The sequence below is a fragment of the Stenella coeruleoalba genome, assembly GCF_951394435.1.
Source record: "Stenella coeruleoalba genome assembly, chromosome: 8".
Taxonomy (NCBI): Eukaryota; Metazoa; Chordata; class Mammalia; order Artiodactyla; family Delphinidae; genus Stenella; species Stenella coeruleoalba.
The window spans coordinates 52238039-52262848 of NC_137154.1; the positions used below are offsets into that span (position 1 = coordinate 52238039).

Consider the following 24810-nt stretch of genomic DNA (forward strand, 5'->3'; position numbering starts at 1 on the left):
AAAAAATTACCCATAGCAATTTGTTGCACCAAGTTTGTCTGGCACCTGCTTGCTTCTGCCTTAGGGAACTTGCTCACAGCCTCCCTAGGTGGCCCATTGCACTGTTGGACAGCTCTGTTAGAAAGCTCTTTAACTGAAATCTGATTCTCTCAGATTCCCCTCGTTGCTCTTAGCTCTGCCCTCAGGGCTGCACGGAACAAGCCAAGTCCTTTGGTCTTCTGAGATCTCTACAGAGATGTGAGGCACAGAACTCTTCCGTACTCTCATCTTTACCAGTTCTGGCCCCTGGACCCCTCATGCCACATTAAATTTTCTCTCTCTTCAGATGTGCTGAGCTCTTTTCTCCCTACGCCTCTGCACAGTATGTTTTTTTTCTAACACCTCCCTCTACCCACTCCTATCTGTCTGGCTTATTTTTCCAGGATCAAGGTAACCTCCTTCATTCATCCAATAGTTATTGAGAGCCAACCTTGTGCTGGGCACAGTACTAGGTGCTAGGGACACAGTGGAGAGCAAGACAGACACTGATGCTTATAGTTGAGGTTCTCGCTGAAGTCTCTCTAATGGCCTTCTTTCCTCCATGCTTCTGTATCTCCATTATAGCCCTTGTCGCACTGTATCACCAAAGGTTTTATGTCACCTCCTCTAAAGTGAGAACATTCACTGTTATTTGCCTAATATCCTCCCCAGCTTTCAGCACACAGTTTTGTACATAGTAGCTGCTAAATAAAGGTTTGTTGAACAGAATTCTTGTTCTTTCAGACAGTCCTTTTGTGACTTGTTATTTGTGGCCAACAGGCCTCCTCCTGGACTGCAGGCTGCTTGATTATGTAAAATTAATATAGCAATAAGGACCATAGAGTTCAGAGTCAAGGAAAGTTTTCTTAATTCAGTCAACTTAGTTCTGTAAGTAAGATTCTAAAAGCAGATTTACCATATAAGAATCAATATAAGAGGACTACATAATACATACTACAACAGTGGTATGCTGATAAATGTTTAACAACCAGTTCTCCAAGGGAAAAAAGCCCTGGTTTATAGCATTTGCCAATTTCCATGGTGTAAATATTCCCATCAGGGCCAATTTCAGGCTACTGAGGGACATCATTGGATGTGGAGTTGAGATGCACAGTAGGACACCACTATGCAGTGCTTCCATCATACAGATACAATAAATGTAAATAACTTCAAGAACATTGATAGTAAAATGTAATAAAATAATTAGGAGGCAATACTTTGAATGTTTTAAATATAAATTATTTAACTGTAAATTTATATAAGTTACTGTTTAGTAACGACCGAGTTTAACAATCAGCTTGCAAAATTCCTGAAAATTTACCACTGGGCTCTCCCAAGCCCTTATAAGCCAACTTTAGCACATTGCCTTTATGTGATGCCCTGAAAAGGGTGAACAAATTGACTCTTGAAAGTTGTGTCCAATTTAGATACATTAAGAGGAGAGTCTTATTTATAGGAGCTGTTAAAGTTGATGTTATTTGTAAAGTGAACAGTCCCCACTCCACTTCTACTCTTCAGCCAGGTCAGAGTTATTCATCCATGTAAAACATATTTATTTAAGACCTACCGTTATTTTAGGACATGTTCGTTTGGATCTCCAGGTACTGTGCATGTAGTTGGCCTAAATAAATGTTTGTAGAATGAACATGAGGCTCACCCATATTTATTTGTATGGGTACTTATGTGGCTATGTGAATATTCCTAAGTCCTTTTTTTTCCTCCGTCAGTGGGCCATCTCTTCCCAGGACAGCCTGCACACAGAGATTCTGATGGAGGAGGTATCAGGAAAGCAGGATGGGGGAGCACATAGCCCTTAATTTCACAGAGCCCTCATGAGCGAAACTGAGTGGAGACAAAGTGTCTTCAATGGAAGACATGGAGTGGGAGCATCCTTCGTCCAGGTCCTAAGCTTTGCGACCGACCAGACGCCTCCTCCACTGCTGGCGTCATCACTAACCAAGCACCAAGGAGAATGGATCTTCTGTTCCTACCTCCTCCAAGCTCAGGGGGACTTTTGAAAAGCAGTTTGTCCTCAGAGACTTCTTTCCATAGGTCTGTGAAGATGTAGCTAGAGCACCAGTAAACAGTGCCACATGACTTGGGTTCTATAGCCAGACAGTGGCAGGCACTGGATCCACCCAAAGGTAGAGTGAGGAACCACCAGAGTTATCTTTTAAAAATGTAAATCATTCAGTGTCACCTTCTTGCTTAAAACCTCTCCATTGCACTTAGAATAAAATCTAAACCTTTTGTCATATTTTGAAAACCCCTCCATGACCTGGCCTCTGCCTGCCCTCTAACTGTAGACCATCCTGCCAGGGCCTGCAAGGTTCTAGTACATTGGCTTTCTTTCTGTCCCTGGGTACACCAAGTTGCCTGGACCCTTGGCAGGGTCTTTGGCCTGGAAGTTTCTCCTGCTTGGAATGCTCTTCCCTCAGCTTTTTTTCCCCAGCTGACACTATATTCAGCTCAGATGTCACTTCCTCAGTGAGGTTTCCTTTGTGCAACCTGTCTAATGATGTCCCCTTCCCATCATTTTCTATCATATTGCCTTATTTTGTTTCCGTTGTGTCACATCATTATCTGCAATGTATTTCTTCATTATTATATTATCTGCCTCTGCCATGAGCAATGTAAGCTCTATAACAGCCTGGACCGTAATGCTTTTTTTTTTTAATTAATTAATTAATTTGTTGGGCTGCGTTGGGTCTTCATTGCTGCACTCAGGCTTTCTCTAGTTGCAGCGGGCAGGGGCTACTCTTCATTGTGGTACCCGGCCTTCTCACTGCGGTGGCTTCTCTTGTTGCGGAGCATGGGCTCTAGGCACGCGGGCTTCAGTAGTTGTGGCTCGCGGGCTCTAGAGCGCAGGCTGAGTAGTTGTGGCGCAGGGGCTTAAGTGCTCTGCGGCATGTGGGATCTTCCTGGACCAGGGCTCGAACCCGTGTCCCCTGAATTGGCAGGCAGATTCTTAACCACTGCATCACCAGGGAAGTCCCATGGACCCTAATTCTTGATCTCTGTTTTATTCCTAGTTGGTAGAACAGTGCCTAGCACATAGAAGGGGCTTACTGAATATTTTTTTAATAAATGAAAATAAATGGAAGATATCTGGATTATCTGGATTATCTGATTCCTGTGAGGAACGGACCCTAAACTCAAGACTCCAAATCCTCGGAATTCAACCATGCTTGTATTTTCATCATTATTATTACTGCTCTCACTTTTATTATCATCTCACAACCTACAACAGTGCCGCATGGCACATGGGGGTACTTACTGTCTGTAGAATGAATGAGTGAATGAATAGACATCAACTTTACAGCTGACCTCAAACTTCGTTCCTAGCCTTATTTGCTACTCCATCCCCAGTCCAGCTTCTTATATATACTAAGCTCCAGTTACTCCAAACCAATCGTTTTCACCTGACACACCCTATCTACATGTCTCTGTGTGTCGGCTTATTCTACTATTCCTTCTATTTAGAATTCCCATTCCCTGTCTTTGATGAGTTCTCATTCTTCCTTAGGACCCAGTTTTGTATTCCATCCAGGTAGTTAGTCACTTCTTCTTCTTGTGCTTCACTTTGTCTACACCACTGTTAAAAACTCATCTCCTGAATTATAGTCATTTGTTGACATATCTGCCTTCTCCTCTAGATAGTGAGCTCCTTGTGGACAGGGACAATATATTTTCATCTCTGTGTTCTCAGGAACCATTGCTGGACCTACCACATAGCAGTTTCACAATATCTGTTGAAATCCTGCATCTGGTATTGGGCATAGGCTGCCTACAGGGGCATAGGCTGCCTACAGTACCATATGCTAGGTTCTGAAGGAGAAGATGTACAATGTTGGGCAAAACATGGTCCCTGGCCCCAAGGATTTACAATCTAATTAGAGAGACAAGTCCTTTTTATGGAAAGGATGTTATTAAAAACCAGTGTATTCTAGAATTAAATATGAGACAGGAGAAAGCTTGGTGTGGTAGAACACGTATAGGACTGGAATAGCCAGTAGACTTAGTTTCTGGTTCCGACTTTACCATTAATTCACTATGTGGCCTTGACAAATGATTTCTTTTCTTTAGGCCTTGGTTTTCATCCCTGTAAAGAAAGATGTTTGATCAGAAGCCTTGGATGGTTTCTAAAGCGGATTCCAGCTCTGACATTCCGAGTTTGGCTCCATGGAAACTGGGTGGAGGAGATGGTGGGAAGAGCTCAGTAGTCTTGGTTTGCCCCCTGGTGGTCACTCAGCGACATCACAATCCCGGGAGACCTGGCTTTTCTCCCGGACGGAGATAGCAGAGCCCAGAGCCTAGTAAACAAAGAACTGTGGAACAATGACCATTCTAGAAGAGAACCAATCAGCTGGTCACTGGTGGATCGGTATAGAATCCTATCCTCCTTCAGGACGAAGGAACTTGGGAGATCATGCTCTCTGTTCTCGGCCTCCAGCTAAATCCATCTCATATCTGTTTCTATTCAAACCACCGGAAGTCAATCTTTAGAAGCTCTTTTGTAGCCCCCCTGACTTTTTCTTCTGCTCCCATCACAGTACTCTCTCTGAGGCAAATTTTTTTTTCTACTTTCAGAATAATTGAGGAATTGTACTCCTCCATTCTCTCTTTGTTCTTATTTCACATGGAAAGAAACCGATCCTTAGAGCACTGCCTCTTGTCTCCAGCTAGTTTGGGTTCAGAAGAATTGGACAGCGATATGAGTACATAATCCATTGTCCCTCTTGGCCAAATTCGAGTCTAAGGACAGATGAATTTGAAGTTGTAGTCCTGAACCCCAGTGTCCTCCAACTCTACCCCTCCCCCTTGGGCTTTCTGATACCTATTTTACAGGAGAGCAATTGAACATCCAGAACAAAGCAGAGGCAAATTTTTCATTCTGGTCAGAATTACTATCCACCCATTTATTTATGACAAAATGAGGGTTTTTGCTCCTTCCCACTCTTTTCCTGGAGTAGGGCCATGAGCCCCTCCTTCTGGGGCACTTGGTCCAGAAAAAGTGAAGGTAGCAGAAGGATTTCTTTGATGAGATGAGAAAAACAGACAGACTAGAATAAGACATGTTATTATACTGTAAAAGATAATCAATAATAGCGGGGAAAAGTTTGTCTTTTACTATCATTATTTTTTAGATTCATGCTTTATATTTTTCTTCCAGTTTTATTGAGATTGAATTCATATACAACACTGTATAAGTTTCAGGTGTGCAGCATAGTGATTTGACTTACATACAACGTGAAATGATTATCACAGTAAGTTAAGGGAACATCCCTTATCTCATATAGATACAAAATTTTAAAAAAAGAAATTTTTTTCTGTGGTGAGAACTCTTAGGGTTTACTCTCTTTAACAACTTTCATATGTAACATACGACAGTGTTAATTACATTAATCAAGTAGTACATTACATCCCTAGTACTTATTTACCTTATAAGTAGAAGTTTATACTCTTTGATCACCTTCATCTAATTCCGCCTCCACCTCCATGCCCCCCAGATTCATACTTTAGAAAGATCATTCATTCTGGCTGCAAGATAGAAAATAGAAGAAGGCAGGACTAGATGGAAAATGTGCTGTATGTTTTCTGTTTGCCTCTCCAGATATTCTCTCCACCCTGCTCCACCTGTTCTGTGTCCCAGAAGTTTGACCTATGTGGACTCCCAATGGACCCCAAAGTTTTGCCTTTTAGGTGTCTCACTCTGAAGTGGAGTTAAGAAGGGCCATTTATTTCCTTATTCTGTATATGTTGAACCTAAAGGATTTCTTAGAGCCACCTCTATTGCCTTAAGAGAAGAACAACCAAATAAAAGAGGGAATTCTTTGCTTGGAATCTTGGGCCAGAGCCTGAGGGTAGGGAAGAGAGGAAGCAAGACCAAGGGGATGGGAGGGAGGTGCAGAGAGTGAAAGAGAGAGAGTGAAACCAGCTGTGGATTTTAGGTGGATTTATAGGTATCTAGAGGGGGAAGTTTAAAGAAATTAAAGAATTATTTTTCTCCACCAACGTGCTTGTTGGTTAAACAGATTTTTTTCTTTTCCGGCAATGCACTGCTCTTTGAACCTTGCTAAACACTAAAGACATAACTAAGGGTATAACATTCATTCATTCCGCGGCATCTAGAATGTGCCAAATACTGTACCTAAAGCTGGTCCCACCAAAGCTGGCCCAGCATCCACACCTTGCCTGCCTTGTTCACTCCTGAATTCTCAGCACCTATATTATCCTACCACATAGTAGGTGCTCTCTAGATACTTGTTGAATATATGAATGTTAAGTGCACTATACTTTCTCCAATGACACCTCAACTCCATGGAGGTGGGATGAAGTCTGCTTAGATTATTTTTATTCCTCACTGGTAATTATAAGATTGAGAGGTATCCTTATAAAATACAAATCTATACCTAACACTCCCTTGGTTTAAATGAGATAGATGGATTACTGCTGGGCATGTGCCTAGCACGTGGTAGTTGCTCAATAAATTCTAGTTCCTTTTCTTCTCCAATTTTCTAGCCTCATGTCCAACCCAGTGTTCTAGCCACATCAAATTCCTCATTAGTTCCACACAGATCCTGAACTTTCATACGTTTGTGCTTCTGCTCTTGTTTTCCCTCTGTCTGGAATGCCTTTCCTGTGTCTACCTAGTGAACTCTTCCTCATCGTCCAAAACAGAGCTCACATGTCTCCTCCTCTGGGAAACTTTTCCTACTGCCCCCTCTCTACCAGCTTTGCTCTCTGCTTCCGTCGCACCTTGTACGTGTCTCAGCTTTAGAGCTTGTAATTCTGTTGTAATTGTCTCTTTTTTTCCGTGATAATTATTTACGTACAGTTTTGCCTCTCTGTTAGGCTGTGACCTTGAGGGAGGCAGGAACCAAGTCTTATTTGTATTTGTAGAGCATTTGGAAAGAATCTGGAGGAGGCTGAAAAGATGACAGGTAGAAGGATGAGCTTTGCAAAAAGAACTACTTCTTCCCCTGAAACAAAAGGGAAGGAACTGAAGATGAGTGACAGTTAGAATGTAGCAAGAACCTTTAAAGCAAAAGGGAGGGGGGCCAAATCACAAGGAGAAATCTGGCTTGAGGGAGGAAGAGTACAGGAAGAAGAGGCCACCAGGAGAGATGAGCAGGGCAAAGGAGGGGTGGGGCTGGTGGGGTCTGAGGGACTGAGCCTTCTCCTTCCTAGATGTTTGAGGCCTCAGGAGGGACTCAGTGCCTGGGCTGGCAAAAAGGGGTTTGGGGGCCCACAGGGAGGAACAGCGTGTCTCCACCTGGAACAAAGCCAAGTAGCTTTGCTTCACATTTGAGTCTTTCAGTCCAGCAGGAAGTAGCTGGAGCCTCCAGCTGGAAGGAAGAGGGTAGGTTTGCAGTGATGTGGATGAGGAGAGCTAAAGTGATGGCAGTGGTATGGACCATGGAGTGCTAGTTAGGGACACACTATGAGAAGGATGGCAGGGAATTTTGGCATTGATGAAATCGTCAGAAAGTATGGCAGGAGTGGCAGAGAAAAGACAGCTGGAGAGGAAGAACTGTAGGTGTGGCTGCACCGCGACCTGTTCCAGTTGGCATCCTCAATGACTGCATTCGAGTAAGCCTGTAAGTCCTTCTTCCCTGGGTGGACTGTGGTACAGGTGGGGGATTCGGGAAAAAGCAACACATGCAACTTGGGCTTCTTCTACTTTAGGCTGTCAGACTAAGCTTCTCAGATGGTTTCATATTGGTTCTTCATTGCTGCACGCAGGCTTTCTCTAGTTGTGGCAAGCAGGGGCTACTCTTCGTTGTGGAGCACAGGCTTCTCATTGCAGTGGCTTCTCTTGTTGCGGAGCATGGGCTCTAGGCGCACGGGCTTCAATAGTTGCAGCACATGGGCTCAGGAGTTGAGGCACGTGGGCACTAGAGCCTGCGGGCTTCAGTAGTTGTGGCACATGGACTCAGTAGTTGTGGCTCGCAGGCTCTAGAGCGCAGGCTCAGTAGTTGTGGCACTCGGGCTTAGCTGCTCCGTGGCATGTGGGATCTTCCCGGATCGGGGATCGAACCCGTGTCCCCTGCACTGGCAGGTGGATTCTCAACCACTGCACCACCAGGGAAGTCCCTTCAGGTGACATTTTAAAAACAACAAACCAGTGTCTCAGAGTACTTTGTTACAAACAACAGAAGTTGTGAGTAATTTAAGGAAAACAAAGACATTTACTCAAAGGATATAGAGAGTTGACAGGAAGGCTGGCAAGCTGGATTGTGGAAAATGGGTTGTAACCTAGGAAGGCCAGGCAGCAGGCACTACGGCCAAGTTCGTGCCTTAGGAACAATCTGGCGTGGCCACCATCACCACGGTAGGGACACTCCCCCTTCTACCCCAACCCCCAAGGGACCCACTGTGGTTGGACACCTACTGTCTCCATTCCTGTAATTCTAAACTTGTCAATATGCCTTTGTGTCATCCCCTGAAGATTCAAAGTTCAGAGAGGAGTGGCCACGTGGCCGAGCCTAGGTCATATTTCATTTTATGGCTGCCCCCGGGGCAGGGAGAAGGCTATCTCTCTGATTCAGCTTCCCTAGTCTCAGCAAAACTGCACAGAACGGGTCATTCCCCCAAACAGGAGGAAGTTTTGGATGCTGATGGTAACTAAATAAAGCAAAATGTCTACCATGCCCTCATCTTTCAGACTGCTTTTCCTTCCCAGTTACTCTCTTTTGTTGGTGGTGATTTGCGATCATAATCTCAGGCTTCCCAGGCTTGACACTTTAAAACCATCCTCATCGCCCTCATTTTCCCACATAGTGAATAACTCTCCAAATTTCTTAGATTTGCCTTGCCTTCTGTCACAGATACTGCTTTAGTAAGATTACTTTGGCAACAGCATAGAGGAGAGAAGAGACTGGAAATTGGGAGTCAGACTTCTGGAATGTTAGAGCTAGAAAGGACCTTTGAATTTATCCATTGTAGTGGTCTTATCTAGGAGTATTCATTAGAATTCCTATGGCATTATAAAAATTTACATGCTGGCATCCCATCCTCAGGTTTTGGGTTCAGTAGATCTGAAAAGGGACGTTGGCATATGTGTATATATGTGTGCACGTGTGTGTCTTTCTGAAGTGTATCCCAGGTTGAGAACTGCTGAATTCCAGTACACTTGTTTTAAAGATGAGGTGACTAAGGTCCAGAGGGAATTTATCTGTTTGAAATTATCCAAATTAATGAAATGGAGAAAGTGGTCATGACCAATCCTAGATCTCCTGGCTTTTGGTCTAGTATTACTCAGAACTCTTGCTTTTTCCCTCTGCAAAAAGAAATTTCTTGTCTTTATTTGTATTCGAGAAAGCATGCTACACTGCTATGGTTCAGCTTCTCCAATAGAAAGTAGACTTCAGATTGAGAGCCCCAAACTGTCAAGAGTGAACAGCCCATACCAAGGGCCCCGTCTCTAAGAATAATTGGCTTGATCTCTGGACCACAGGCCTTCCTTGTCAGAATCTGTGCAAAGCATACTCACTTCCCATCCAAAGTGGGAAGTGAAATGAAGAGGACCTTTGGAAGCACAGCCTGGATGAAGCCATACTTCTGAGTTTGTCAGGATTCTGACTGTCTGGACCTCTGTGCACACAAGCCCTTGTTTCAATTATGCATTGACCCTTCTTCAATTCTTCACTGTCCTTTAGCCATCTGGTTCTCATTTTGGGAATCCACTTCTTTCTTTGCTCTGCTGACTTCCACCAATCACTCTGCCTTGGACTGGTTTACTATCAGCTCAGGTACTGTTTCCAGGCGATCTCATGGAAACCCAGGGCCTCTGATGCCTTCCATTACATTATGTTACTTTTTTTTTTTAATTTGCTCTCCTTACAAAACTTGTGCTTTCTTATAAAGATTCCCAAGAGGAAATGCCATTTGCTGAATGCCTTCCTGCTCCAAATCTACTTTAGTGCAAAAAAGCAAAGGGTGGGAGAAGCGCTGTAGCACAACCTTCTCTCTGTCAGAGGGAAGCTATTGTTTCTCTTGTACCCTCTGCATCCAGAAAGGGGACTGGCACCAAAGTCTGAGCACCTCACTCAGTGACTAAGCCAAGCAGGAATGGTGTGGTCAGAGCTGTCCTTTAGGAAGTAACTCTAAGAACTATGGAGGATGGATTGGAGGAAGAGAGTCTGTGGGCAGGGAGACAATTTATAGAAGCTTCTGCAATAATGTAGGTGAGAGATGATGAGACCTGAATTGGGCAGTGGGAATGGGATGAAGAAGAGACGATAGGTAGGAAAATGGTCATTTTGGTGGGAGAATTGACAGAACTAAGAAACTGACAGATGTGGGAGATGAGGGAGAAGTAAAGATTACCAGGTTTGGAGCTTGAGGAACTGGGAGAATCGTACCTTTACTGGAATGAGGGAAATAAGAAGAGCTGTTTTGAAAGGAGGGTGGTAGACAGTGACTTTAGTTTGGTACATGAGGGATGCAGACATCCAAGATGATGCTTCCAGCAGGCAGTTAACTATGCAGGGCTGGACTCAGGATGTGTGGACTGCAGATATCAATTCGAGAGTTTCAGCTGGAAGAAAATGTGAGGTGGGGTATGGGCTGGGTGGGGGGCAATACACGGAAAGGAGTAGAGGACTGAGGCCTGAGCCTAGAGGAATACCCACATTTAAGCCCGAAACAAGGGGGAGGGCTCAGGAAAAGAGTCTGAGAAAGAGCTGAGAGAGGGAAAAAAAAAAACAAGGAAAGTGTAGCTTTGCCAGCCAAGGGAGGGAAGTTTCAGGAAGGAATCTGGAGAGAGAGTTTACTGAGATGTGGACTGACAAGAAGCTGCTATTTTTGGCAGTTAGTTGCTGGTCAGGGTAGGACTGGTCTCAGTCACAGCAGCTATGAAGCAGAGGCAGGGTTCTGAGTAATTCACATACTCCCCAATCACATTAGCCTCAGTTATCAGGGTATTGCAGGATAAATAGTGTAATTACTTCATAAAGTTTAATATCGCTCAGTTTCCAAATAAATCCCCTCAGTCCTCAACTTAATTTGGCCCACTAAGAGGAAATCGCAAAGAGTAGAAGGCGAGGCCGAAGACCAGATATATAAAGGATAACTAATAAATATTAATGAGGTTTCACCTCACGCCAACCATGTCCCGAGAGACCCTCTTCTGGAGCCCCGCCCCTCATGAATATGTATATAGCGGTGCCCGCCGCGCACTGCCCCGCCCTCTACTCTTCGCCCTCGCAACGGACTCTCCCTACAAACGGGAAACAAGATGGCGGCGGCAGGTCCGAGTACTCGGGCCTCTTCCGCGGCGGCAGCGGCAGCTCTGAATCGGCGGGGTCGGCGGGGCCGCTGTGACGAGATGGCGGCAGCCAAGACTGGGACCCCAGGCCCGGCCTCTGGCCCCGCGCTGCTGGTGTTGCCGCCGCCGTTGCTGCAGCCGCCGCCACCGCCGCGGCCGGAGGAGTCGGACTGCGCTGGGTGCCTGGAGACCCCGGGGGAAGCGGCGGCCCTGCCGTGCGGCCACTCGCTGTGCCGAGGCTGCGCCCAACGCGCCGCCGACGCGGCGGGCCCGGGTTGCCCGCGCTGCCGCGCCCGCGGCCCGGGCTGGGCCCGCCGTCGGGCCCGCGACAACTGGCAGCCCGACGCGGAGGTGCTGGGCGAGCGCGCCCGCCGCGGCCCACCCGAGCGCTGCCGCTCGCGTCGTGACGGGGGCGCGGCCGCCACGGGGCCCAGGCCCGAGCAGGAGACGCGCGGCGCGCCAGCGGAGCCAGGTGGAGTTTCCTCTCCTCCCCTTGGGGTCCGGAGCGAGGCCGCCGCGCCCCGGCCTGGCCTGGTTAGGGGGTGGAGGGTCCCAGGCCCTGGCCCTGCTCGAGCGGGTGTCGAGAGTTCTCGTGGGGTTGGAACCGGGCTTTGCCCAGGTGCAGTATGTGTTTCTGAATTTTGAACTTCGGGATGAAGTACGGGCACGATGGATTTGGAGTCAGAAGTTTGAAGGGAGCCATAGCATTTCTTGGAACAAGTTAGGGCCAGGTTGGAATTGGTGAGTGGAGGAGGGTACCGAACTTTGTAGGGGCAGTGGAGGATCCGAGAAGTGCTTGATTTAGTGTTGGGTGAAGAGCTTGGGGTTGAATTGCTTGTAAAGATGTGATCCCTGGGCCTGAATGGGTCAATGAGAGGTGTGGCATATACGGAGTTTGAGGGGCAGATTAGATTGATTTTGAGGATGCGAAGGGAGCTTTTCAGACTTGAGCGTCTGAGTTTACATGTGCAGTTTTCACAAAATCTTGAAAAACGCAAGAGCCTGGCACGTAGAGAAGACGTAATAAATGATGGCTATTTATATTTATAATAACTAATAATAAGCTCCAGCAGTGCTCTGCAAAAAAAGATGGATGGGGTTTAAAAGTTCTGGAAGCGGAGATTGGTTGGCGGGGGCTGCTTCTATCTCGATGGCAGTAGGTTTCCTACTATTTTCCTGGCAATTAGGAGTCCGTTGAAGGACTGTTGTCTACAACTTCTTTGCCTTCCCCCCGTCCCCCCCCCGCCCCCCCCCCAGCAGCCTGCCACTCTTTGGTGCTGAGCTTGACATAGAAAGTGCCTGTTGAAAACATAAAACAAAACTGTTATAACTTGGGACTCTTTGAGACACACCCAGTCAACACAACAGCTAGAGTTCTTTGATAAAAGCTTACCTAGGAAGAGATTTTTCAAGAAACATAATTAGGAAAGGACAGATATTTGCACCTTTTGTGTTGGGAATTCTGCCATGTGCTATTTTCGGTAGGGAAAAGGAGACATTGCTTGTGTATGAAAGTGCAGTCACTAGAAACTACAGGTTCCAGAATGCAGTCTGTTTTGATTCAAGCAGTCAGACACCTGCCACTGTCCTAGGATACCTTATTTTTACTTCTGTCTTACTTTCTGTGTTCCTCGTTATTCCTTTTAAGCTTCATAGCATCCTTATGAGATAGGTACTTTTATTTCCATTTTATAGATGGAACTGAGGCCAAGAGAGGTTAAGTAAGTTGCCCAAGGATGAAAACCCAGTTCCACCTGATTCCTGCTCAGAAAAGGGATGAAGCCCTCCCCAAACATCATCTATGCTATTTAATTTGCTTCAAATTCTGAGATTATGGGAAAAAAAATTAAGACAGCATTTTTCTGGTCTCCATACTAGTACTATTGATTGTATGGTCACGTAGGATACAAATTTCTATTTCCGAAGCCTGTACTCCTTTGTGGAATATCAGGTCTGAGATTTGAACCATGAGAGGGTGTATGACTTGATGATTTGTGCATACTTTTTCCTTGAAGAAATTTGTGTATCAGTGATTAAGAAAAACAATATAAAATGAGATTTCAAATTAGGCTCTGTTGAGTCACTGAATATCCACCAATTACTTTATATGTTTGTATGAGGACCATTATGGAAAATATTTTTCCTTAAGTGTTCTTATTGTTGGATCATTGAGTGTATATAATTACATGCTTGTTAAGTCAAAACATTATAGAAGAGTATTGCTGAACAGGGTTTGGGAATAAACCCTGTTTATCTTCTAGCTTTAGCAAGTTGTCTAGACCTCTTGAGTTTATATGCAATATTTTTTAATTTAAAACTTTAATAGGCAATTCACATAATTCAAACAAAAATATAAGAAAGTATACAATGAAAAGGTTCCTCCTACTCCTTTCTTCATTTCCCATTTTCACCAAAGATTCATGTTGATTCTTCCACAGTTTCGTTATGCTTATACATGGAAATTCAAATATATTTATTTTATTTTTTGATCTTTTTACATAAAATGTTATATGTTATATGCACTGGTGCTTTTTTTCATATAACAATACATGATGGATATCTTTTCATATCAGTACATAGAAGGTTTCTTCATTGTACTTATAGTTACAAGGAATTTCATTGAATGGATGTAACATAATTTACTTAATCATCTATTGATGGATATTTAGGTTGTTTCCAGTCTTTTGCGATTATGAATTATTGTTTATAAAATTGTTTTACAATATATATGTACGTTTTTATGAATAGTTCACCTGTAGCTTTCACCAGGTTCTCCAAGTGTTGCCAAAAAAAAGGTTAAGAACTTCTGTTTTAACCCAGTTCCCTCATTCTACTGAAGAGAGAACTGAGGCCCAGAACAGAGAAGAGAGTGACCAGGTCATTGTGGGTTAGTAGCAGATAACAAGGGCTGAAAGGCTAACCCTTAAATAAGGGCTAAAACATAACCTAATTCACAGTTAAATGTTCATGATGGTTTGTAATAGACAGTAAAAATACCAGTTTCATAATAATTACATCACACTTTTATTAGTGGGAAACAGCAACAAAATTAGCAATTTTAGGTTAATACAGAAGTATATTGCTTAGCAGTATTCTTTTGGCATAATTAGGTCAATTGATAAAAGAAAGGGCAGACCTGCTTTATAAAACTGGAAATAAAATTTTGTAGTAAATTCACTGGTATTTAAGTGAAATTCTTAACTTTTTTTTTTTTTTTTTTAAATTTCTTGAAGTCCCATGGCTCTTTTGGAATTGAATTGAATTGAATTTTGGAATTTTTTTTGAAAAAAGTGCAAGAGTTTGTGTGTGTTGAAAATTTTGGTTGTGCTGGTGATATTTTTGTTTTTTGTCAGCTTCTCAAGATTTAAAGTTCAGAACCTTAATAACGTCTGTATTAAGTGTTTTATTTTATTCTTACATACACTGTCAATTTGCTTTTGGATACAGTATCAGTTAATTTGTGCAGCAGTGTGTGTTGAAGGTTAAGTCAGTGATCATTTCAAGATGAACCTAGACTTCAACTGTATGTTCTATGAGGATCTGCAGCTCATTGTATGTATTGACATATTAAGTATTTGGACCATATTGAGCAATATTAAGCAAGTATGTAATGAGTGCCTACTCTGTGGCAGACACTGTTCTAGATCCTTGGGTGACATCAGTGAATAAAATAGTCAAAGATCCCTCCCTCTTAGAGCTTATATTCTAAATTTAGAAACAGTCCTGGTCCGTTGATTTTTAAAAAAGAAGATTTACCATACAGACATACATAGGTAGATTTGCAAATATAAGAACATTTAAGCCTCATTGATAAGAATTTTTTTAAATTAATTAATTAATTAACTTATTTTTGGCTGCGTTGGGTCTTCGTTGCTGTGCGGGTTTTCTCTAGTTGCAGCGAGCGGGGGCTACTCTTCATTGCGGTGCGTGGGCTTCTCATTGCGGTGACTTCTATTGTTGTCGAGCGCGGGCTCTAGGCGCGCTGTCTTCAGTAGTTATGGTGCAGGGGCTTAGGTGCTCCACATGTGGGATCTTCCTGGACCAGGACTTGGACCCGTGTCCCCCTACACTGGCAGGCGGATTATTAACCACTGTGCCACCAGGGAAGTCCCAAGCCTCATTGATAATAATTAATTTTAAGAATTCATTTAGTCTTTTGAAATCAAGGATGATCATTCTAAATTATGCTGCCTTTGAACTTGAAACCAGGACCTTTTAAGGACAGTTCTTTGTCCTTTTACCATGGGTAATAATTGAAGAGAAAAGCTAGACAAAGGCTGATGAATCTTTAAGTTGGCAGTTTAATTTTTTTTCTATTTGTAGTGTTAAAAGTGCATTTCAAAAATTGAATAGTGCCCCATTTATTCCTTCCCTTTATCCCACCCCAACCTCCCTGTTCATTTAGGGTTGACATTTATCCATTAAAAAAATTTCTTCTTTCTGTGAAAAACAAGTAGTTCTGGTTTATTACTCAGTTGGCAGACAATGTTTGTTATGTGTGCAAACCTAAATTGCATGTAGGACTAGTGAATAATGAAATCATATGATTGTAGTGTAAAAGGACAGGAATTTCCCTTGTCTGAAGGGATTTGTCTTAAAATGTATAAAATGACTCAACTTTTTATCCTAGTAACACATATTCCAGAATTTGAGTGTCCTTATGTGTTTTACTAATGTGGAAATATTTGCCTTGTGTTTTTTAAAACTCAGGATGAGATTACCTTATAAACTAAGCCTTAATTACCATTGACAGAATAGCTCCATTCTGTAGAATTCGGGATTGAGCAGCAGGAATTTAGGTGTTATTTGTTTTCCATTCATGTTTCTACTCCCTGTCTAATTTCCATTTAATCTTAGAAGACTTGACTGCCTTGAATTCATTTGAATCTGAGTTTGCTTTAGTGTAGGATGTAGGATATGTTTGTCAAATTTCATTCCACTATTTCAGTGAGCATTTAGGGCACACACTTGTGTAAGAGAATACAATAAAAAAGATGGGTAAGTCATGGTTCCTGTCCTTTAAGATTCCACAGTCTTGTTGGGGAAACACACCTTATCAAATAATATACAAAGTGTAAGTGAGGTAAATGCATAATGCCAAGAAGAATAGAACAGTGGGATAACTGACAGTCTTCTGAGGAAACTTGAGGAAGGCATTTGCGCTGTGTGTTGGAAAAAGAATAGGAGTTCACCAGGTGAGGGAAGAGGAGATGGCCATTCCTGGCAAAAGAACTTGCACATACAAAGGCATGAAGGCATTTGGCATATTCAGAGACAGACAGGAAGTTAAATATAGATGGAATGTGGGGCTGGAGTGGGGAAGGAGGAGAGAAGAGACTACAGAAGTTTGATCATGAAGGTCATGGTATGTCATGCTGAAGGAATTTGGGACTTTATCCTATAGACAGTGTGGAGCCCTTAAAAATATTTAAGTAATGGAATGATACTGTCATAATGTGCTTTAGAAAGACAGTATTGGTTGGAGTGTGGAGGAAAGATGTGAATAGAAACTGGAGGAAGGGAGTCTAGTTAGGGGACTGTTTTAGTAGTTCAGACAAGAGGTGAAGATGGGCTGGACTAATGCAGTGACTGTGGGGATGTTTCCTTTAGTTATTCATTAATTTAGTAACCATCTGAGTTGAGGGCCTTCTGTGTGCTAGGCACTGGGGCTGCAAATAGAAATAAAGCATAATTCTGTCTCTTAAGGTCAGTGTAGTTGAGAAGATTGCTATATAAATGTGTAACTGGAATGTGGGGTAATAAATGCAATAACTGTAACGCAAGATATAATTGTAGAACACAGTATGGTATATATTAATTGAGCAAGTTAATGGAGCAGGATCTGGAGACAGACTATCTGTGTTCAAATTCCAGGTCTGCCATTTATAGCTGTTTGTCTTTGGGCACATTGCTTAATTTCTCTGTACCTTAGTTTCCTCATTTTGAAAATGGGGATAGTAGTGGTAGCAAAATCATAAGGTTGTTGTTAAGACTGAATGAGTTATTAGCATATAAAGAGCTCAACAAATGTTAGCTCTTTTCACAAAAAAAGAGAACCCAGCTTGGATGGGTCAGGAGTGGCTTCCTGGAAAGGCAGACACTTGACCATGAGTATTCAGTAGGCAGATGAAGGGAGGATAAAACTGAGGGAAATAAGTACTTTTAAAAACATAGGAGTATGAAACAAAAGGAGAGTTCTAGGGATTGCAAATATGGGTAGTTGGAGCATAGAGTACATGTGGGAGAGTGGAAGGAGGCAGAATTGCAGAAATAAGCAGTTACTGGATAATAGTGGACTTTGAATGCCATGCTAAGAAGGGGGGATCCACTGAAGAGTTTGAAAGAGGAGTACTTCTTTGCACTCTAGAGAGATCACTCCTATAGGGGTAATGTAGCAAATGGATTGGAGATCCCAGATTTCTTTTAGCAAGATGGCTAACTTATCTTAGCTAAAGACTCTGTTGCTACAAATATCCAGAAAAGCTGGATGATAAACAACAGTTCTTTGAAATGCATTTCTGAGCTTGCAGGAAAGACAGGAAGATCTCTAGATTCCCAAAACAAAAATGGAACTAAAACCCAAAACTTCATTAAGAACTTGAGCTCATGCTGTGACAAAGATGAAGGAATTGAGTGAGGGGTTGTTTCTGGTTTTTTTATTCCTAGTGATTGAGTTTTAACTGTGGAAAAAGGAACCAAAACCAAGACTTGCATCAGGCTGGGATTCCTGATGTGCTGCATCCTAGGTGAAAGGGTGGGCTAGAGAAAAATCTTCCCACTGACACAAGGAAATAAGAAATCTCGTCTTGGTTTGCCTGGACTCTATACAAAGAGGAAATGGAAAAAAAGCTTCCCTGAGAAATTGAAGCACAAGACCTATGCCTTGCTCATATTTGCGACCTGAGTCGCAATATCAGGTATCCCCATGCTAGGAAATTAATATAAAAGCTGGCTCCAAGCTAGTGATACCACTGGGCCACCTGGAGAAAGGAAAAACAAGACTTGAAGGGGTACTGTCATATCTCAGGCCACAAGGAATTCTCACAGAAGAAATAAACCCCACAGAAGATGAATTTATAATTAAAAGTGACACACAAGGGAACAATTTTCTACCACAAATGAGAGTCAGCAGATATTACAAGCAGGAGGATTACAGCTCTAAGAACTGGGATAGTAGAATGGCAGTTTGAAAGGTAATTTAAAGTAGCATATTTTAAGTGACTAAAGACATTAAACAAGTAATTGACATCCCAATAAATGAATAAGACGTGAAACATATATTTGGAAAAGAACTAAACATAATGAAAAATAGAGAGGTTAAAAAAATGCTCAGTAGGGCTTCCCTGGTGGCGCAGTGGTTGAGAGTCCGCCTGCCGGTGCAGGGGACACGGGTTCGTGCCCCAGTCCGGGAGGATCCCACATGCTGCGGAGCGGCTGGGCCCGTGAGCCATGGCTGCTGAGCCTGTGCGTCCAGAGCCTATGCTCCGCAACGGGAGAGGCCACAACAGTGAGAGGCCCGCATACAGCCAAAAAAAAAAAAAAAAAAAAGCTCAGTAAGTAAGTGATAGTTTACACAGATGAAGAGAAAGTAGTAAGCTGGGAGTTAGATATAAGGAAATCCTGAGAATGCAGAACAGTAAGATGAAGGAAAATATGAAAGAGGTGGAGAAATGAAAGACTAAGCAAGAAGACACAACATCTAATAGCAGTTCCAGAAGGAGAAAAATAAAATGAGGGAAACATGGAATTTGAAGAGATGACATGAGATTTTTTTGGAATTAATTTAAAAAGACATGAATTTTTAGGTTTAAGCTCATGAGGGCCTAGCAAGAATTAAATGAGCAAACCAAAAACAAACCCCACAACTAAATACATTGCAATGAAACTGCAGAACACCAAAGACACTTTTATAAGCAACCAGAAAGGAAAGGCAAAGGAGCAAGAATCAGACTGAGAGCAGATGTCTCTTAATAAGAGAGGGCAGAAGAAACTTGAATAATATCTTCCTAGTGCTGAGAGAGATCAGAATTTCATACTCAGTTATCATTCAAGAGTGAAGGCAAAATAAAAGTATTTTCAGATGAACAAAAATATGGAGAATTTACCACACTGTTTCTGAAAGAACTATTACATGAAAGAATGCACTTCTGCAAGAAAGAAAGGTAACTTAGGGGAGCGAGAAGGATACAAGAAATCATGATAGGGACTTCCCTGGTGGCTCAGTGGTTAAGAATCCGCCTGCCAATGCAGGGGACACAGGTTCGAGCCCTGGTCCAGGAAGATCCCACATGCTGCAGAGCAACTAAGCCCATGCACTGCAACTACTGAGCTTGTGCTCTGGACCCATGAGCCACAACTACTGAGTCTATGTGCCACAACTACTGAAGCCCGCATGCCCAGAGCCCATGCTCTGCAACAAGAGAAGCCACTGCAATGAGAAGCCTGTACACTGCAACAAAGAGTAGCCCCCGCTCTCTACAACTGAAGAAAGCCCACGCGCAGCAACGAAGACTCAATGCAGCCAAAAATAAATAAATTAGTTAAAAAAAAAGAAATCATGATGAGAAAGAAATTGGCTCGGTAAACGAAGAATTGACTGTATAAAACAAAAATAATTATGACTGATTTGTTGGGGCTAAAACCAAAGTGGAACTAAAATATCAGATGAGGATAAAATGTAAGCTGGGAGGGAAAATGACCAGCATTAAAGAGTTATATATAGTTCAGAAGGAGGATAGAGATATTAATTAACTTTAAGCTTTCAGTCAGATGCATATTAAAAATTGAAGGATAACCACTAAAAGAAAAGAAATGCAATGTATAACTTCATCTACTATGTATATATAGAACCATACACTTCCCAAATTAGAGAATATACATTCTTTTTAATTAAAAGTGAAATTTTTATGTAATTTTATGTAATTTATGTAATTAGGCACAAAGAAATTATCAACAAATACCAAAGCTTGATATATCAACTATGTTTTCTGACCCCAATACAATAAAATTAGAAATTAATAACAAATATAACTGATTCTCCTCACCTCCTATCCATGTTTGGAAATTTAAAAAGTAAAAGCAAAAAATAAACTAAAAATAAATGGATGAAGAACAAATTCATGGAAACTGGAAAATATTTAGAATTAAATAACAGTGGAAACACTATATGTCAAAATCTGTGGAATACAGCAAAGCAGTACTAAGAGGAAAAATTTTTTTCATCTTTATTGGAGTATAATTGCTTTACAGTGTTGTGTTAGTTTCTGCTGTACAACGAAGTAAATCAGCTATATGTATACGTATATCCCCTTATCCCCTCCCTCTAGCGTCTCCCTCCCACCCTCCCTATCCCACCCCTCTCGGTGGTCCCAAAGCACCGAGCAGATCTCCCTGTGCTATGCAGCTGCTTCCCACTAGCTATCTACTTTACATTTGGTAGTGTATATATGTCAGTGCTACTCTCTCACTTCGTCCCAGCTTCCCCTTCCCCTCCTGTGTCCTCAAGTCCATTTCTCTACGTCTGTGTCATTATTCCTGCCCTGCCACTAGGTTCATCAGTACCATATTTTTAGATTCCAATGTATGTGTTAGCATACGGTATTTGTTTTTTTCTTTCTGACTTACTTCACTCTGTATGATAGCCTCTAGGTCCATCCACCTCATTACACATTACTCAATTTTGTTTCCTTTTTATGGCTGAGTAATATTCCATTGTATATATGTGCCACATCTTCTTTATCCATTCATCTGTTGATGGACATTTAGGTTGCTTCCATGTCCTGGCTATTGTAAATAGTGCTGCGATGAACATTGTGGTACATGTCTCTTTTTGAATTATGGTTTTCTCAGGGTATATGCCCAGTAATGGGATTGCTGGATCATATAGTAGTTCTATTTTTAGTTTTCTAAGGAACCACCATACTGTTCTCCATAGTGGCTGTATCAATTTACATTCCCACCAACAGTGCAGGAGGGTTCCCTTTTCTCCATACCCTCTCCAGCATTTACTGTTTCTAGATTTTTTGATGACAGCCATTCTGATTGGTGTGAGGTGATACCTCAATGTGGTTTTGATTTGCATTTCTCTAATGATTAGTGATGTTGAGCATCTTTTCATGTGTTTGTTGGCAATCTGTATGTCTTCTTTGGAGAAATGTCTATTTAGGTCTTCTGCCCATTTTTGGATTGGGTTGTTTGTTTTTTTGATATTGAGTTGCATGAGCTGCTTGTATATTTTGGAGATTAATCCTTTGTCAGTTGCTTCGTTTGCAAATATTTTCTCCCATTCTGAGGGTTGTCTTTTCATCTTGTTTATGGTTTCATTTGCTGTGCAAAAGCTTTGAAGTTTCATGAGGTCCCATTTGTTTATTTTTGTTTTTATTTCCATGGGTCAAAAAGGATCTTGCTGTGATTTATGTCATAGAGTGTTAATGCCTATATTTTCCTCTTAGAGTTTTATAGTGTCTGGCCTTACATTTAGGTCTTTAATCCATTTTGAGTTTATTTTTGTGTATGATGTTAGGAAGTGTTCTAATTTCATTCTTTTACATGTAGCTGTCCAGTTTTCCCAGCACCACTTATTGAAGAGGCTCTCTTTTCTCCATTGTATATTCTTGCCTCCTCTGTCAAAGATAAGGTGACCATATGTGAATGGGTTTATCTCTGGGCTTTCTATCCTGTTCCATTGAGCTATATTTCTGTTTTTGTGCCAGTACCATACTTTTTTGATTACTATAGCTTTGTAGTGTAGTCTGAAGTCTGGGAGCCTGATTCCTTCAGCTCCATTTTTCTTTCTCAAGATTGCTTTGGCGATTCAGGGTCTTTTGTGTTTCCATACAAATTGTAAAATTTTTTGTTCTTATTCTGTGAAAAATGCCATTGGTAATTTAATGGGGATTGCATTGAATCTGTAGATTGCTTTGGGTAGTAGAGTCATTTTCACACTGTTGATTCTTCCAATCCAAGAACATGGTATATCTCTCCATTTGTTTGTATCATCTTTGATTTCTTTCATCAGTGTCTTATAGTTTTCTGCATACAGGTCTTTTGCCTCCTTAGGTAGGTTTATTTTTAGGTATTTTATTCTTTTTGTTGCAGTGATAAATGGGAGTGTTTCCTTAATTTCCTAAGAGGAAAATTTAAGTGCCTATATCATATTTCATTGAATCTTAAGATGTCATCATTTGTGAGATGGACTATTACTTTCCAAATACAGTGCTTTCCTATCACTTAGACTTTGAAACTTTATGCTTACTGAAAGAACTCATATATATTTACTTAGATATAGATTTAGCATATCACTCATGCATATATTTATAAAAGGAAGGGAAGTAACAAATTAGTAGAATATTCCTGTGACTTCATATGCAGAGTTTGATTCTTCTAAATCACTTTCTGATGGAAGCACAGAGGTTTGTGTTTTTCTACATAGTATTGCTCACAATGTCATTGAGAGCATTGGTGATAGAACATTTCTTAAAAGAGTGCTCCACAGCTATGTCCAGCATTTTCTTTCAAACTGCTGGCACCCATCAAATTTTGATCCTGATGTTTTCTTGAACTGGCCAGCAGGTATCAACAAAAGGTTTTCAGATGAGACTCATAGTTCTTTGTCAGATGGTCTGTAATAGGTTTATTGACTAACATTGAGAAGTTCCAGTTGTCTAGTCATGCCACCAGGGATAACTGCCAAGTAACTACTACTTTTGCAAGCTTATTCTTTAATTGTTTATGTTCATACATAGATAAGCAATGACAGTTGCACCATCACTGCTTGCTCGACTGACGGTGATTGTAAGACTAATTGTAAGAAACATCCCAATTTCAGCAATATTAATATGAAAAAATTTATGTCCTAGAATCTGTAAGGTTTTTCAATAGAAGAAAGCCTGAAAATTATTAAGTGGCCAACTGAAGAAGCTAGGAAAGTAACAGCAGATTAAACCCAGAGGAAGTAGAAGTTAGGAAAGAATAAAGATAAGAATAGAAATTAATGGAGTAGAAAACAGTGAAGAGGATTAATAAAACCAAAATCTAACTCATTGAAGATATTAATATAGGCTCTATGTTATAGACAAATCTCAGGCAAGATTGGTCAATGAAAAAGAAACACAAGAAAGTGTAAGAAATGTTAGGAATGAAACAGGGAATATGACTATAGCTATGATAAGGATTTCTAAAACCCCATACATATTGAATATGGAAAACTTTATGCCCATGAATTTGGAAGATTGTGTAAAATAGTCGGTTTCCTAAAAAATACAACCTATTGCAGCTGAGTCAAGAATAAGTAGAAAATATTAATAGAAATGTAACTAAAAAAGAAATTGAATAGTAAAATCTACCCACTAAGTAATGTGTGGATGCAGTGAGCAAAATCCGGAATGTGGGAAATTACAGGACAGATGGCCCATTTTTTCCCCACAAATACGTGAAGAAGAAGGGGAGAAAAGCAATACATAGAAGGGAAACCTGCAGATTAAAAGACAAAACCAATTTAAGCGTATGGACTAATTTGGATTCTGATTTGAAAAACTGTATAAAAATATTTGATAGGAATTTGAATACTGACTGGATATTTGTTGGTATTAAAGATTATTAAATTTTTAGTGTGAAATCTTTTTTCTGGTTACATATTTTAAAGAGTCCTTATTTTTAAGAGAGATGCTAAAATGTTTATAGGTAAGATGATATGGTGTCTGGGATTTCTTCAAAACAATTTATTCAAGGGGAGAGGGAACAAGTAAAGATTTGGGAAATAGATGAAATAAGATTGACAATGGGTTGACTGTTGAAGCTGGGCGATGGATATGTTGGGGTTCATTGTACTGGTGTCTCTAATAAATATGTGAGTCATTTTCATAGTAAAAAGCAGGAAAAAAAATCTATCCATTAAAGGAACACAAGGCACAGATGGTTTTACAGGTTACCCAAATATTGAAGGATGGATAATCCTTGTGCAGACCATTCCAGGGAATAAAAAATGTTTCTAGACTCATTTTGGAGGGCTTTTACAACATGACATCAAAATCACACAAAGGCAGTATAAGAAAGGAAAAATATAGGCCAATAAATGTAGATTTTAGAAGTCCCAAGTGAAATCTGCACTAGTCTAGTAGTGTATTTTTTTTTAAAATCACAATCAAGTAGTATTTATTCCGGGAATGAGAGTTCAGTTTAACATTAAGAATCTAATGTAATTCACCATATTAATAAAGAGTAAAACCATATGATCATCTCAATAGATGCTCAAAATAGCATTTGACAGAATTTACCATTCATTTATTATTTTAAAAGCTAGAACACTTGGAATAGAAGGGAATTTTTTTTTAATTTAATTTTTTTTAGTGGAACTTGTCAATACGAATGATTAGTGGCCAAGAACACTGAACCAGGGTTAAATAGTTTAAAAAGTAATTAAGGGTCCAGTAACATGTCCTCATATACTTGAATTTGGTAGATGACAGGTGGCATTACAAATCAATGGGGCAAAAATATTTTCAGTTGTGGATAGTTAGCTA

At 41.2% G+C, this 24810-nt stretch overlaps 1 protein-coding gene across 3 annotated transcripts in view; it reads left to right on the plus strand.

Annotated features, from left to right (window-relative positions):
• The first annotated feature begins 11224 nt into the window (after nucleotides 1-11224).
• RNF169 (ring finger protein 169) overlaps nucleotides 11225-24810 on the plus strand; it is an 87100-nt gene continuing 73514 nt past the window's right edge. For all 3 annotated transcript variants that reach the window (XR_013829531.1, XR_013829532.1, XM_079930159.1), the window contains exon 1: nucleotides 11225-11762. Coding sequence is in view for 1 of the 3 variants with exons in the window: in XM_079930159.1 (XP_079786285.1) it covers nucleotides 11261-11762 (502 nt within the window). In the remaining 2 variants the exon portion in view is untranslated. The remainder of the gene's footprint in view (nucleotides 11763-24810) is intronic.